A 14,038-nucleotide genomic window follows, 5' to 3' on the forward strand; every position below is an offset into this window, starting at 1 on the left:
TTACGTCAAACAGAACTGGTATTTGATGTTTTGGGATACCCAACCTCATTTCCACTTCTTGGAATACCTAGGAAGTGCACAACCCTTTTCAAAACAGACGGTTTTGTTTACATGCCTACACTACAAATGCTTTAGAAGTCAATGAAGCGTAAGTAGTCTTAAAAATAGGTAAGAAGTTAAATGGGTCTAAAAGGCCACTGTATCAAACATCCCCTTATGGAAAGATATGATTTTATTAATAAGCCTTTAGTGTCAGTAAGACACTTAATAAATGTAGTCAAGAGAAACTTCTACAATAGTCTTTTTTTAACCCTTACTGCAATACCTTTCTCTTCCTCACTTCAGTATGTAAGTGGACTTTCTCAATGGCAATAGGTGCTCCTGCATCTTTTATTACAGAATGCATTTTTATGCCTGTATCATCCCCTCCTTTCTGCAGTCTCCCACGATCCTGAGTTTTCTCTTACAACTCATTTGGAGCACCTTCTTCCTCTGCTATTCCTCAACATGTTTTCTTGGTGTCGCTTAAAATCCTCCTCTTTTACCCTATTAACCTTATTCCACACTGACCTCATTCCCTTACCTAGCTTCACTGACTCACAAATCTCTTCTCCACTGACCTCTCTCCTGCTGTTCAGCTTCTCATCTGGATCTTTCAGTGCAAACACAGTCAGTCACCTTTCCTCCCATGCCCTCTTCTCTCTGACTGTCAATACAAATCATGCACAAAATCCTATTCCTGAAAGGTCAGAATTGCAAGCATTCAAAAAAGAATTCAGACGTTATGAAACATGAGAATCAAAATTTCCTCAATAAGCAATTGTTATTAATAAGCAACTGGCCTTAATAAACCACTATATAAGAGGAAAAGACGCTTTAATAATTTATCAGTTGGGAAAGTTGTCCAGATTCTCCCATAAAACTTCAGAGAAGTCAGAGATCTTCCTGGCACAGACACTGCCCCTTTTGGAGTGGTAGGTCTCTAACTGGGCTTACCAGCCCCCTAGCAGGCTCTCAAAAACTTTGAATATACCCAAATGTATGCAATACTGGCTAAAGTTTGTGTTCTTCCGTGACCCATAGTCACTACGGGACTATGGCCACCCCACTGCCAGTTGCCCCTCTGGATTTATAACTCCACTTTTATTTCCACTGGGGCTACAACCCCGCTCACTCAGAAGGCCCCTAATCCTATTTTGACAACTTTTGCAGTAAAGTCTTTGCTTGATACTTGGAAAGTTTCCACTTGACTCACACAATTAGTAGCAGACTTCCTAAGGCTGCCTCTTCAACCTGCCTTACCTCCCACCAGTAACATCCTAAACATAAGTTAAAAGCTACTACATCATTACTATCTTCCTCCCTCCACTTCTCATATTTTTCTTTAAAGACTTGAGCTGAAAGGCTGGTAATTCTAGCCAGATATTTTATTTTTATGGGGGATTTCTGTCATAGGAGATGACTTGGCCAGGTAATCACTGAAGGAGAGCAGGATCTTCTATAGGAGGCAGCGGAAACCTTCAGGCCAGACACTCAAAATGTCTGCTCTCTAGAGACACTATCCATAAAAATTGATGTCCAACTACTACATACATGAAGTGTGAAGCACAGACAGCATGGGATCACCTGCACGCCCAGTGGTGGCAGAGGCAACCACACACTTGAATGCTGCTTCACCAAAGGTAGCAACCAGTGTTTCCACAGGCCACTGGAAAGCAGCAGCTGAGAAAATGCCCTGCCACTCCAAGAGAGGGCGAGACCTTCCACAGCTCGCTCGAGCATATCATGTGGCACTTCCTCCCATTCTATAAGAACAAGTTTCAGAAAGAGGGGAGGAGAAAACCCTTCAGCCTAGACATGTCTAGCCTGCGACATTCAACCCTAGTTGATATTACCATTAGCAACCATGAAGAACTATGAAGAACTAAAGAACTCTCTGAAAAAAACACAAATGTATCTGCTGAATCACAAATGAAATGTATAGGATGGCCCAATTTTACTTATTTTGTTTTTAAACTGTGAAACAAAGTCCAATGGGCCTCACTGCCACCTCACGAATACATCTTGACCAAGGCTGTGATCCTTCAGCAACTCCTTAGCATCAGCCCATAATATCCTGCTACTCTGAGGGAACTTAAAAGGTGGTAAGTAAATGTATTTATGAGTCTAACTGAAATCTAAATATCCCCTACATAAAGGTAAGTATATCAGGTATAACCATTGAGGACCAGTGTAAAACGGGTGAAGCAAATGAAAATGAAAATTAAGAAATAGAAACTCTTCTCTAAATCTCTGTCCTAAACATGAGGTCAAGGAATATCTAATAAGCAAGGGAATTCGAAGAGGAGCCAAAACTGAGCAACAAGAGATGAACAGATCATCTGCTTTGATATACTCACTGCAATGATTTTTTTTTTTTTCCATAATGTTTGCCTATGGTTGCCAGCTGGGAAAAGCTGAACATTACTGTTCTATCCCTTATAGTGTTTAAACAAGCCTCTCATGAAGGCACTTAGATGAGATTCTTTATTCTCCAGGGACAGAACCATGACCACCTTTTTTCTGCTACTGGAACGAGAGACAGTGCCTATTAAATTTTGCCACTCTTCCCTCTCTCCCTTGACACTGAACAGGGGGAAAACAGAGGAACACAGACCTTCTCTCCCCAGATTCATACACAGTCAGGAAAACCATTAGAAACAACCCCCTAAAGGCCCGAAAACCTGCTCACACATACATTTTCAGATGAGCGCACAGATGTAGCGCAAAAGGCACTAAGCACTGAAGCTATGACTGACACAACCCTGCTGGCAAAAAGAGGAAGGAAATGTCCTTTAACTATCTCCACATGTGCTTTCCACACTGCGCTTTATGTCTCACTCACTTTTTGAAAATGCAAGTTGTAGGTACCAGACCTGCAGTCAGTCGCTTGTGCTATAGGAAATGCCCTTAGAAATAAGCTCCTTTCAAAGGAAAGGAAAACAAGCAGGACCCTGCTTTCAGCAGCCTACCCACTCAGTTTGTTTTAAAACCTGGATGATGATACGAGCAAAAAATCAAGCACAAAAAATCAAGCATGATACTACAGCATGAGTGTCCCTTCATGCTGTAGTATCATGCTTTAACACACCACTACAATATCCCCGTGAACCATCCTACTAAGAGACAGGCATAGGCTCTATTAAGCCTAACAAACTATTCCTCTTTTACTAATCAAGCAGCTCGCTTCAAAATTATATAAAGAATTCTGTAATACAAACAAGTTTGAAGGATAATACAAAAATAATTGTGATTACTGGTGTTGCAGTGTATGTTTTTACCTATTATTCCAAGCTATTATTTTATGAGACTACAGGTCATTTACAAGCAATTTGACACAGGCTTGTAAGTGCAGATCCCTTAAAATCTTTGTTTTAAGGAAAGCTATTTCAATTATCTCAGAGGGGGAAAAAACCCAGCATTCTGTTTTGGGGATTTTTTCCGTATATATACACATACATCTAGTAGCTGCTATTCCTAGTTATATTACAAGCCATAAGCAGTCCAGAGTGAGTATAAGTGAATTCAATACTGGCAAAAGGATTATGCTAGGCTGTTTGCCTCACAGCAAGAAGTTCACATCTAGAACTTCTGCAGAGAAGGTCCAAGGCTGTGATGAGGTTTGGAAATCATTAAGAGGTGACATCTTAACCAAGCAATGCTTCTGTGATGACTACCAAAACATCTGTTTAGTTAATCTTCTCATTCAAAGTTAGGACAATGTCATGAGTGTATTTAAGCTGCGATCTTCTAGAAAGTAACACAGCCACTGCTATTGGGTTTTCACCACGCCTTGCAGTTACCAGATCACAACTAACTGAGTGTATTGTATAACAAGTTGAGTCATGCTATTTTCTTCAAAGCAGATAAAGTAAACGTCATGTTTATTCTTTGTATACACCTGTCACTAACAAGTTAATCCAGGGTTTTGATGGTATATTGTAACTCTTCTTGTCACTGCCATGGCATTTGAAATAAACAAATATTTAACATATTTCACTTGTTTATCAATTTCCTCTGGGTGCACAGGTTTGCTCAGTTTCAAAAGAGGAAGAAATGCTGATTTTGACTTCTGTTAGAAATGGACTGATAAAAGCACTAGCAACTTGGAGCACTAACATTTCATCAAAGCTAATGCACTTTCTGAACTCATGAAAAAGAAGGATGAGATTTTGTTCTCAGAAGTCTTTAGTGAATTGCGGGCTTACTCTGAAAGATTTCACATCAAATGGACTAACTGTTCCAAAGGGGGACACTGACAACATCCTGAAAATCAACTCCCTTTAAAAGATCTCCAGCTGAGAAAATCAAGATGAGGAACTTGTCCCCATCTCTTTGAAAATTTAGCTTACAGCTCCTAACTCTATGTCCAGATCATCTAGTGGTACAATCCTGCAATCCTGACAGGCTGCTGAAGTCGAGGGCGCTTGGCACCATGTCAGCAGTGCTCGGCACTCTGTGTGATCAAACCCGACAGCTAATACAGTTCAGGCTAATGTGCTGAATGAGCATACAAACAAAACAGGTTGAGGCAGAGCTATTTTAAGACCCTTACTTAGAAAACCAGTAAACCATCAACAAGAGGCTTTTTACAAATGACGTGTGGTTTATGAATCTGAATGGGTCAGAAAGAACACCGGACCAAGAAGGCGACTGTACTTTCAAACGGGTAATGCTGCAAAAGGCAGGGGTGGGGCTTAAAAAATAGCTTAAAATAGCTTGAAAAGCTATTTTAAGTTTGAGGAAAGGAGGAAAGCACATTGTTAGAGAGTGGATGAAACTGCACAGTGCCTTCAAAGTGAAGGCCCTTGAAGTTTATACCTGAAAAGAAAATGCTGTGCATATATGGTGACAAAGGCGTAACAGGGAGTTTGGAAAAGCTGGATAGTCCAGTTCTGGTCAGGCTGAGCTGGCAGAGTAACTAAATATATAACGTGAAATACCAAAGCCAGAAGTTGGAAAAAGGACTAAAAAGAGAACAAAACTGAGAATGCAGGTAGTTTTGAAAGATAACAGAAAAGACAAACATAACATGACAACATGTAAATAGCAACACCTTGATAGGAAGTCATGAACGCACAGTGTGATTTTTGTGCAAGTGGCTGAAGAACTTTAAGTGGAATTTCTCAAAGTAACACGAGACTTAATCATGAGAAAAGGAAGATGGAGAAGGCAAGAAATGAGTTTTTGAGGGCCAGGCAATCAGCAACGAGATACACCACCAGATATTTACAGGATGGAGAGATAGGAAAATTTCATGTAAACAGTGCACACAAAGCACATTTACAACTCTGAGAGGGGATAAAGCACTGTATGACTCTAGCACAGCTAGAGACCTTCCATAAAATATGATGGAACAAACTGGGAGATAAGTGACCAGCAGACGTATTAAGTATGTTTGGTGAACAGACTCAAGAGACGGGATAACTGCATTATTCCATAGTGGGCCAAAGGAGGGCAGACAATATATTTGGAGGAAATGGAAGGGTATAAGAGCAGGTCTGTACTGGAAGCTGAAGTGTACAAGTAAAACACGCACTGAAATATAAGGTATGAGAAGGCATACACGGAAAAAGAATATATGAATGGAAGAAGAGCAGACCACCAATTAAAACTTGATTATTATGGAACCCTTTGAATGTGCACAGACAAATATATAGTGTGGAACTCCATTTTCAGGCAGAAGAGTGATTAATAGCTATGACGATGTCATATATTGAGAGTGTAAGTAGTTACAAAAAAATATTAGGGGTATACGTTAAGATCAGTGGCATGATAATTTATGCCGGAATTATTCTGGTAGATATGAATGTCTTGGGATAATGAAAGGTAAGCAGAGACAGCTGGAGATAAGGTAGGCATACAGTACTAGAAGAGGGAAAGGTCTGAGAAACATCTCATAGGTTTGTAAATTAAAGATGTGCTCTCATCTCTGACTTGTACCAAGAATTACACAGAATCACAGAATCCCAGGTTGGAAGGGACCTCAAAGACCATTTGGTCCAACCATTTTAGGCAAGCATGAGCTAGGCTTGAAGTCCCAGCACCCTGTGCAGCTGGGATAGAATGATGGCATAGAGGCCTTACTGTTTACTCTACATCTAAGTGAATGTATACAACAGGTGGCATGAAAAGATAAGACAGTTGTATGTGCAGGTAAAGTTGCCAAGGCACACAGAAGCATGCGGCAGCACTATGCACAGATGGGTACCGAGGAAGGGTGGATGACCACAAGAGCGGGTACATACACCGAGCAAAGGAGACACTGAAATGTGTATGTACACACCTGTGGGCAGGTGTGCGACTGCAGGAGCTGGGCCAGGACCCGCAAGGCTGGGACGCGGAAGGTGAAGCAGACGGGGCACGGAACTGGTGCTAAAGCCTCGGGGAACCTGCCCGGGCGAGGACGCGCCTATGGGCACGGGCAGGAGGAAGCCAGAGCGGGCAGGAGGGCGGCCCGTGCAGCAGGGCAAAAATGGCAGGCAGCAAGCCTGTTCGCCGGGCGCTGCGGGGCGGGGACCCGCGGGCCGCTCGGGAGGAAGGAGAACCCGGGGCCCGCAGCAGCCACCGCCGGCACCGCAAGCTGCTGTTGCGGGCTGTGGCGTGAGGAAGCGGCGAGCGATGCGTGTAGCGGCGGAGCACGGCCGGGCCGCCCCTCCGGGCTTCCGCGCCGCGGACAGCCGCGGGGAGGACTCACCCTTCGCTGGAGGTCTCCTCCTCGGCCATGGCGGCGGCGCGGCGGCCCGGAGCTGGCAGCGGAGGAGGAGGAGCGGCGGCGGCGACGGCCGGCAGCGCAGCGAGGGACAGCGCGACAGCCGCGGCACCGGCCATCACGCGCTCCTCCCTCGCTCCTCCCGCCCGCCGGCGGCTGCGTCATCCCCGCGGCGGCCACCCACACCATAGAGTGGGACAGCGCCCAGAGCGGCGCCGCCGCCGGTGGGAGGGGGGGGCGGGCAGGAGCGGCCCGCGGCGAGGAATCGGGTGGGGGGCGTGGGTTGGCAGCCGGGGAGGGGAGGGGGTGCCGGGCCTCGCTGGAGCAGCTCCCGGGGCGCGGGTTGTGGGCCGCCTGACGCCGAGGTAGCAGCAGAGGCCCGGAGCGCCCGCCAGGCGGAGGGGGAAGTACTGTCAGTGCTGCCGTGTGCCCTGTGAGCCCGGTGTGTATGCCTAGTGACCGCGTGCATCTCCCGCTCGCTGCCTCCCCGCCGTACGAGGTACGCGGAACAGAGCGGGCCTCAACACCGGGCGGTTACACCGAGCAGGCAGCGAGGCCTGCGTGCCGGCACACAGCTGAGAGTAAAGCCAAGGCAGGGCCACCCAGAGCGGGTCACACAGGAACGCGTCCCGCCGGGTTTGAATGTCTCCAGAGAGGGAGACTCCACAACCCCCCTGGGCAGCCTGTTCAGTGCTCTGACACCTTCAACGAAAAGAAGTTCTTCCTCATGTTGAGGTGAAACTTCACATGTGTTTATGGCCATTGCTCCTCGTCCTGTCACTGGGCACCTCTGAAAAGAGCCTGGCACCATCCTCCTGACACCCGCCCTTGAGATATTTATGTGCATTAATGAGATCCCCTCTCAGCCTGCTCTTCTCCAGACTAAGCAGGCCCAGCTCCCGCAATCTCTTCTGATAAGAGAGATGCTCCAGACCCCTCATCATCTCTGTGGCTATCTGCTGGACCCTCTCCAGTAGCTCCTTGTCTTCCTTGTACTGAGGAGCCCAGAACTCAGTCTTAGCCCCTCCACACAACAGAGGTCGTTCGCAGGTTGCTTGCAGGGCCCACACAGATGGCAGCAATGGTAGTCAGGACTAGGCTTTCAGGTTGGTAGTTTGTGTTTGTTTTAACATGTAAGAAGCAAATTAGGAGCTCTGGATGTAACTTAGGTATTATCTGTCCCTAGGAGAATTACAAGTAGAACACCTGACGTGATTTTCATTTTCAAGCACTTTGAGAGACTTAAGTGCAGCCATGTCTGTGGGGAGGAGAATGCTGGGGGAAAGGGATGTGCTAGTTTTAGAAAGCATTTAACTGCACAATATAGGTTGTGTTACTACTCAGCTGCGCGAGAATTGCATTCATATTGAACAATCGCCAAACCTTGACTGAAATAGAACAGCAAGGTGCAGTCAGTGGAAGGAGTGGCCAGAAGTTTCTAAGGCTGGCATTTCTTCTGAATTTTGCCACTGAGCTGAAGCAATTTAGAAAAACAGAGGGATGATTGTTTACCCTTTCTGAAATCCTTTGATAAAGGGCATAAGGTTAATTTGGCAATAGCTGAAATTATTCTCAGCTAAAACCGTTCTGCAATTTTAGCAACAGTGATTGTTGAGATTACACAATCTCAGCTAAAGTTTGTTTGGCTGTGTCACAATGCTTTGGCAATTTGACATGTTTCTCTGGAAAGTGTATTTATTTTTTATTATTGCTCTGAAAGATTTTATTTACCAAAAATGTGAATATCTGTAAGTGCAGACATTTGCAAACAGCCTGAAACAATAGCTCTGAATGCTATGGGGTTTTTTCTTCTTTATTTCAACAGAATAGTAAGTTTAAAACCTCATAAACAAGATTTACGCCCTGCTTGTGGAACATTCAAGTGTTCAGACACAATTTTCTCTATTCACACAAGCACTAACTGGTTACACTTGTTTAAGTTGCACTTGTTTAAGCAGCCCTTTCTCTTACTGAGAAATTACTCAGTTTCTTTAGAACTGATTGGGTTATGTGGATAAATCAGCTGTATTTATGTGCATAAAGAAATGACTGTAATAATGCTGATACAAGAGGGTCATGCATCAGTTGGCTGATGTGGTGTAGATGAATGAAGGACTTCTGTATCATAACGAGAAGTGAATAGTTCAGATGAGTTTTCCCATTTTTGTATTTCAGAGAAATTTCAGGACACTGAAAATGTCTGTGACTCTTGAGGGAATGGTCCCTGCAACTGTTTTCTCTCTCACTTCTCTATGTTGATTTTTAGTGGGACTTGTATCTGCCCCTCTTTATTGAATTAGTTTAATGTCATTCCTTTAATAACAGATATGTTACCCAATGTTGCTATTATAAGCCAGAATTTTATTTTCAGATCCCATTGTCTAACATAGATAAGATTAAAATAGACTTTCCTCTTTCAGTGATAAAATAAAATCTAAAATAACCTAACAGATGTCTGCTTGCTTTGTTGCTATCCTTACAGCTTCCTTTATTAGATTTTGTCAGGGCAAACACCTTTCCTGCTAGCATCAGAAGAAAAAGCAAGTTCCCTTCGCTGGGAAAGCAATACAGCTGACCTCATGAATCCCCCTTCTCCTGGACTGAGAGGAAAAAAATCAATCTCCACACTAGAGAAAGACTCCAGATGACATTACAGAAGTTGGAGTGTCAAAGCCATCTTGCTTACTCTTGATTTCACATAGTAACTTTGAGAGTATTTATGTTAGGGGCCAGTTCACAGTAACTGTCATTGTTCTTAGCTGCTTAACATTTGGGGTTGTACTACTGTCTATGTCAATATTCTTCAAATATAGAGAATTTCTATATTATATGTACTATGCTTGCAATCTGACTTTCAATCCAACAGAAGTAGCTACTTCTCAGCAAGAGCTTGTGACTTAATAAAGCACAAAAAGAGACCAGTACTGTTTATCACCCACATTTTTTATAACAACTCACTTACGAAGCTACTTCTCCAAACTGCATCCCAAATAGCTTGCTAAAATCAGTCTGAGGAAAAACTATAGAGAAGGTTGACCTGGCCAAGTATGTACAGACAGGGGAAAAGATTGTTTATGCTTGCTGTTTATATGAAAGTGATAAAAATGGCAGCTTGATGAAAGTAACATCATATACTATGCTTATTCTGATTTGGCAGCAATAACTACGGTGGCACCCCAGCTCATGAGCAAAGGGGCTCACACCAGTTGCATCCCTGTGGTGTTTCAGCAAGCATGTTTTTACTGTCATACAGCCTCTGCAGGCTCTTCGTTTCTTGTTCCCACAGATCCTCCTCCTCTGAGTTCTGCTCCACGTGTTCAGGCATAATTTCCAGCTGAAAACTTGAGCCTTGCATCCCAGGTTGAAAAGGAGAGCCACCTTATTTTGACATTTTGCAGGGACTCAGGATAACAAGGAGAAAGCAGAATAAACCTGATTGGTTTCTGCAAATGAACCTGTTTGTGATGGCGAGAGGACCTTGAAGCTGTCATAGGATGTCCCTGGGAGCTCCAATCCATGCCTGTCACTGGAGGACTTATCTGCCATGCTTCTTCAGGGGAGAAACCTGACATTTGCCAACTGCCTCAGGGCCTGGAGCTGCAGGTATTGGAGCTAGCAGTGGCAAAGCCTGAGTGGAAGCCCAAATAGGGCTGGAGGACTGAAGATTTACACAGCTTTCAGGATGTGTTAATGAAGAAGTCTGCCTGAAGCCCTGTAGTCTGTGTTTCTCTGGGAAAAGTTCTTGATGTTGCTCAGGTGGGGGAGGAATACTCACATCAGCTGAGCCTCTGTTGCCTGGTTCTGGACCTCAATATGATGGCAGTCTGACCGTGGATGTTTCAGCCTTGGCTAAGTCAGTGAAGAAAGGAAGAGTCATAATCTTGTTAGTCTTGGGTAGAGTCTAGAGATTCATGTTAGTGGGCACCCTAAGACACTAGTGGTCTATAGGAGCACTGCAGCCCACAGGCAGCTCTTTCAGTTTTGTCTCTCTTGTTGCTTTGTAGGCTGTCGTGGTGCTCCCTTGCAGGCTGAAGTGGCAGTTTGAGACCAGTGGCAGAATGCTTTTTATGTTCCCAGTGTGACTGCTCCATGTTATCATGTTTCCTAGACATATCTGGGTGTGGGAAAAGAGTTTAAAATCAGTGTAGGTTGACCAGGAATTGTTCAACTCTTGGAGGTTCTCCTTCAAGTTAATTTTGCCAACAACTTCCAACAGCATGTCTCTGCCTCTGGTGAGCACAAGGAGGCTATTTCTACAGATACCCAAACTCCTGGAAGCTGTGAGAAATGCCGATGACATGGGAGACCCTCCTTGAAGCAAGGCTAGTGTTTTCCTGTGGTCCGTGTGCCTAAGGCCTGCCCTGCACAGGGAAGCAATCTGTCCCAGCCTATCATCCTTTCAGGTTCTTGCTGTGCAGAAGGGAAAGCTTTCTTGTGCCCCTTCCAAGACTCATGTCTGATCCTGCTCTGGGAGCAGGCTGTCTGTGGTCTGGGAAACCAATGACATTGTGGCCATGACTGTGAGGGACAGTTGTGGAGTGAATGGCTGGGGCAAACGAGAGTCTTTGTGAGCCCGGCACTGGAACAAAAGAGGTTCATTTGAGGAGAGTTGTAAGAACAGTTTTGCTGGTTACTTCACCAGGGTAATGTCATGCAATCAAAGTAAATATCAGTCCTGACTGCATTGCTGTTTACAACATCTCAGAGTGGGTTTGCAGTCAGAGCCCCAATAGCATCATTTTGAAACCATGCCCACAGCAATTGCAGTAGGAAGTTGAGCAACTGCATGCAAGAGTCAGCTATGGGGAGGCCAAGTTTAAGTGCTCCAAGAACTGAGTGAACTGCAAGGAGGGCTACCTAAATACATCTTTATTAATATATCAGTTTCAGCAACAGCCGAGGCCATTGTGTTGCTGTGTTGCTAGCCAGAACCTCCATTTTGTCATACTTGGCTATTCTAGAGTACCTGACTCACATGTGATTAACCTGAAATTCCCTCCTGGATCCAGGAGTGGCTGGGGAGAGACTGTTTTCAGGTTTCTCATGTTTTCAGGTAGGTGGAGGGGTGCTGTGACTCTGCCTGGGTCAGATGAGCTGGCTGTGAGAACCCATGCCCATGAGACATTCAGCTGCATGAGACAGGGTGTGTAATCTAAGCAATGTCCCTGTGCCACAACCTGCTGTTTTCTCATTCTCAGCTGTGGATGTGAATACCTACATGAACACACAAGCTGGAGACAGCTGAACCTTCCAGGCTTTCTGGAGAAGTCCACACAGCAATAGGCTATTGTAGTTCAGATTACAGAAAGACACAAGCATGAAATGAAATGCAACTAGCAAGCAAAAAAAACCCCACACCCAAACAAAACCCCAACACATCACTGTAGAAGTCCACTAACTGTATGAGGTAGAAAGGGCTCTCTAAAGTGAGAAAACTAAAAGGTGTCAGGAAGTCAATACCTTCTAGACATCAGTACAAAAGGTCAGTAAAATAAGGAAACTAATGCATTAACCTCAGTTAAGAAAAGGGTAGAACATTTAACGCAGGTATTTTCAAATTTACCTCAAGTCTCTCTTTAACTGCCCCAGCATCTTTAAAGATGTTGCTATCAGAATCTCAGATTCAATAATCAATGCTTTTAGAAGTTATGGATGTTAGGTAGGAAAGAGGGAGGCTGTAAAGTGACAAGCATGGAAGAGGGGAGGGAGAAGAAAAAAAGAGAAAGTAAGAAATTATTGATTAAACAAATTCATTCCAATTCCTAGAAAAATAGTGAAAAATATATTTGTACATCTCTGAAGAATAACACAGGGATGAGTAATCATCAACAGGAAATCATGTCTCAAAAATCTGATTGCCTTTATGACAGCTTGACATATCTAATGGATAGAGAAGAACCGTATGTGCAATATGTCTTGATTTTCAGGTAACTTTTTATGAGATTCCCATAAGCAAATAAATAAAGTGTTCTGCACTGATCTGCAGTTAGGTGCATGCAAAGCTTGTTGGAAAACCAGAATAGGAGCTGGTTCTCTATTAAAATGGAAATGTGTATCAAGCTGGATTGCACAGATCCTGAATCTGGTGACCTGGATGAATGCTCATAAAAGGCAAAATGCATACTGAGTTCACATATATATCAGGCTGGGAAGGCGTAAGTATGCTGGAGGACAGGGACAGAATAAAAAAAATGATCTTCAATTAGAAATATGAAAAAAATGGGAAGTTAGTCAACGAAAACAGTAGGAATAACCAACCAGTAGGGAAAACTGGTTAGGTAGCAGTTCTGTACAATAGTATCTCAGGCTTTGAGTGGTCACAGTCTGGTGTGAGTCAACGATGCCTTGTTATTGCAAAAAAAAAAAAGAGAAAGAAAAAAAAAAAGATCAGTGACCTGCTGGGATGAATTATGAATTACAAGGATTAGAGTCTGCAAGACTTGGCAAGGAATTCTGCTTGCTTAGCAGTTGTAAAGATAGATAGTTTTGGACGTTGCACATGAAGAACGACGTGGACCACCTGGACAGCAAACAGAATGTGAAGGGGTCTAAGGGAAAGAGTGAATTATTTCAGACTGGTTAAGTAGGAAGGAATGACTAGGAGAATGACAACAGTCCACAAACGTGAGAAGTTACTGATGAGATGGGAATAACCTGTTTTCTATGCCCACCAGGGGCAGAAATTGCAACCAGGATATTTTAGGTTAAACATTAGGACAAACATTTTTCAAGGCTAGAGGTACTGGAAAAAAGATTACCAGTGGTATGGTCAGCCTGTCACCAACAGGCTATGGGGTCTTTAAGAACTGGCTATGTACATATCTTCCATAAACAGAGATTTCAATGGTGTAGTGGAGCTGCCTATCAGTATGACTTTCTAAGGACCCTTCAACCCTATGTTTCTATTGTTGTTAATGTCATAGGATTGTAGAATGGTTTGGATTGGAGTGCACTGTTAAAGCTCATCTAGTCCAACCTCCCTGCCACAGGCAGGGACACCTTCCACTAGACCAGGTTGCTCAAAGCCCCATCAAACCTGACCTTCAACACTTCCAAAGATGGAGCATTCACATCTTCTCTGGGTAACTTTTCCAGTGTCTCACCAACCTCATTGTAAAAAATATCTGCCTTATATCAAATCTAAATCTACCCTTTTTCAGTTTGAAACCTTTTCCCCTTGTCCTGTCACTACAGGCCTTGGTAAAAAGTGGATCCTGTGCACTACTGCACCCATTGCCCCATCTCATGTGCTGGTGTCCACGGCACTCCACTTGATACTAGCTGAAG

General features: G+C 44.0%; 1 protein-coding gene across 1 annotated transcript in view; it reads right to left on the reverse strand.

Moving 5' to 3' along the window:
- The window catches only part of ABHD5 (abhydrolase domain containing 5, lysophosphatidic acid acyltransferase), a 31,279-nt gene extending 24,390 nt beyond the window's left edge, over positions 1-6,889 (reverse strand). Inside the window, exon 1 of the mRNA XM_030498301.1 lies at positions 6,737-6,889. Coding sequence (XP_030354161.1) covers positions 6,737-6,870 — 134 coding nt within the window. The 5' untranslated portion in view covers positions 6,871-6,889. The remainder of the gene's footprint in view (positions 1-6,736) is intronic.
- Positions 6,890-14,038: the final 7,149 nt, after the last annotated feature.

This window comes from Strigops habroptila, chromosome 1 (genome assembly GCF_004027225.2).
Source record: "Strigops habroptila isolate Jane chromosome 1, bStrHab1.2.pri, whole genome shotgun sequence".
In the NCBI taxonomy this organism is placed as follows: domain Eukaryota; kingdom Metazoa; phylum Chordata; class Aves; order Psittaciformes; family Psittacidae; genus Strigops; species Strigops habroptila.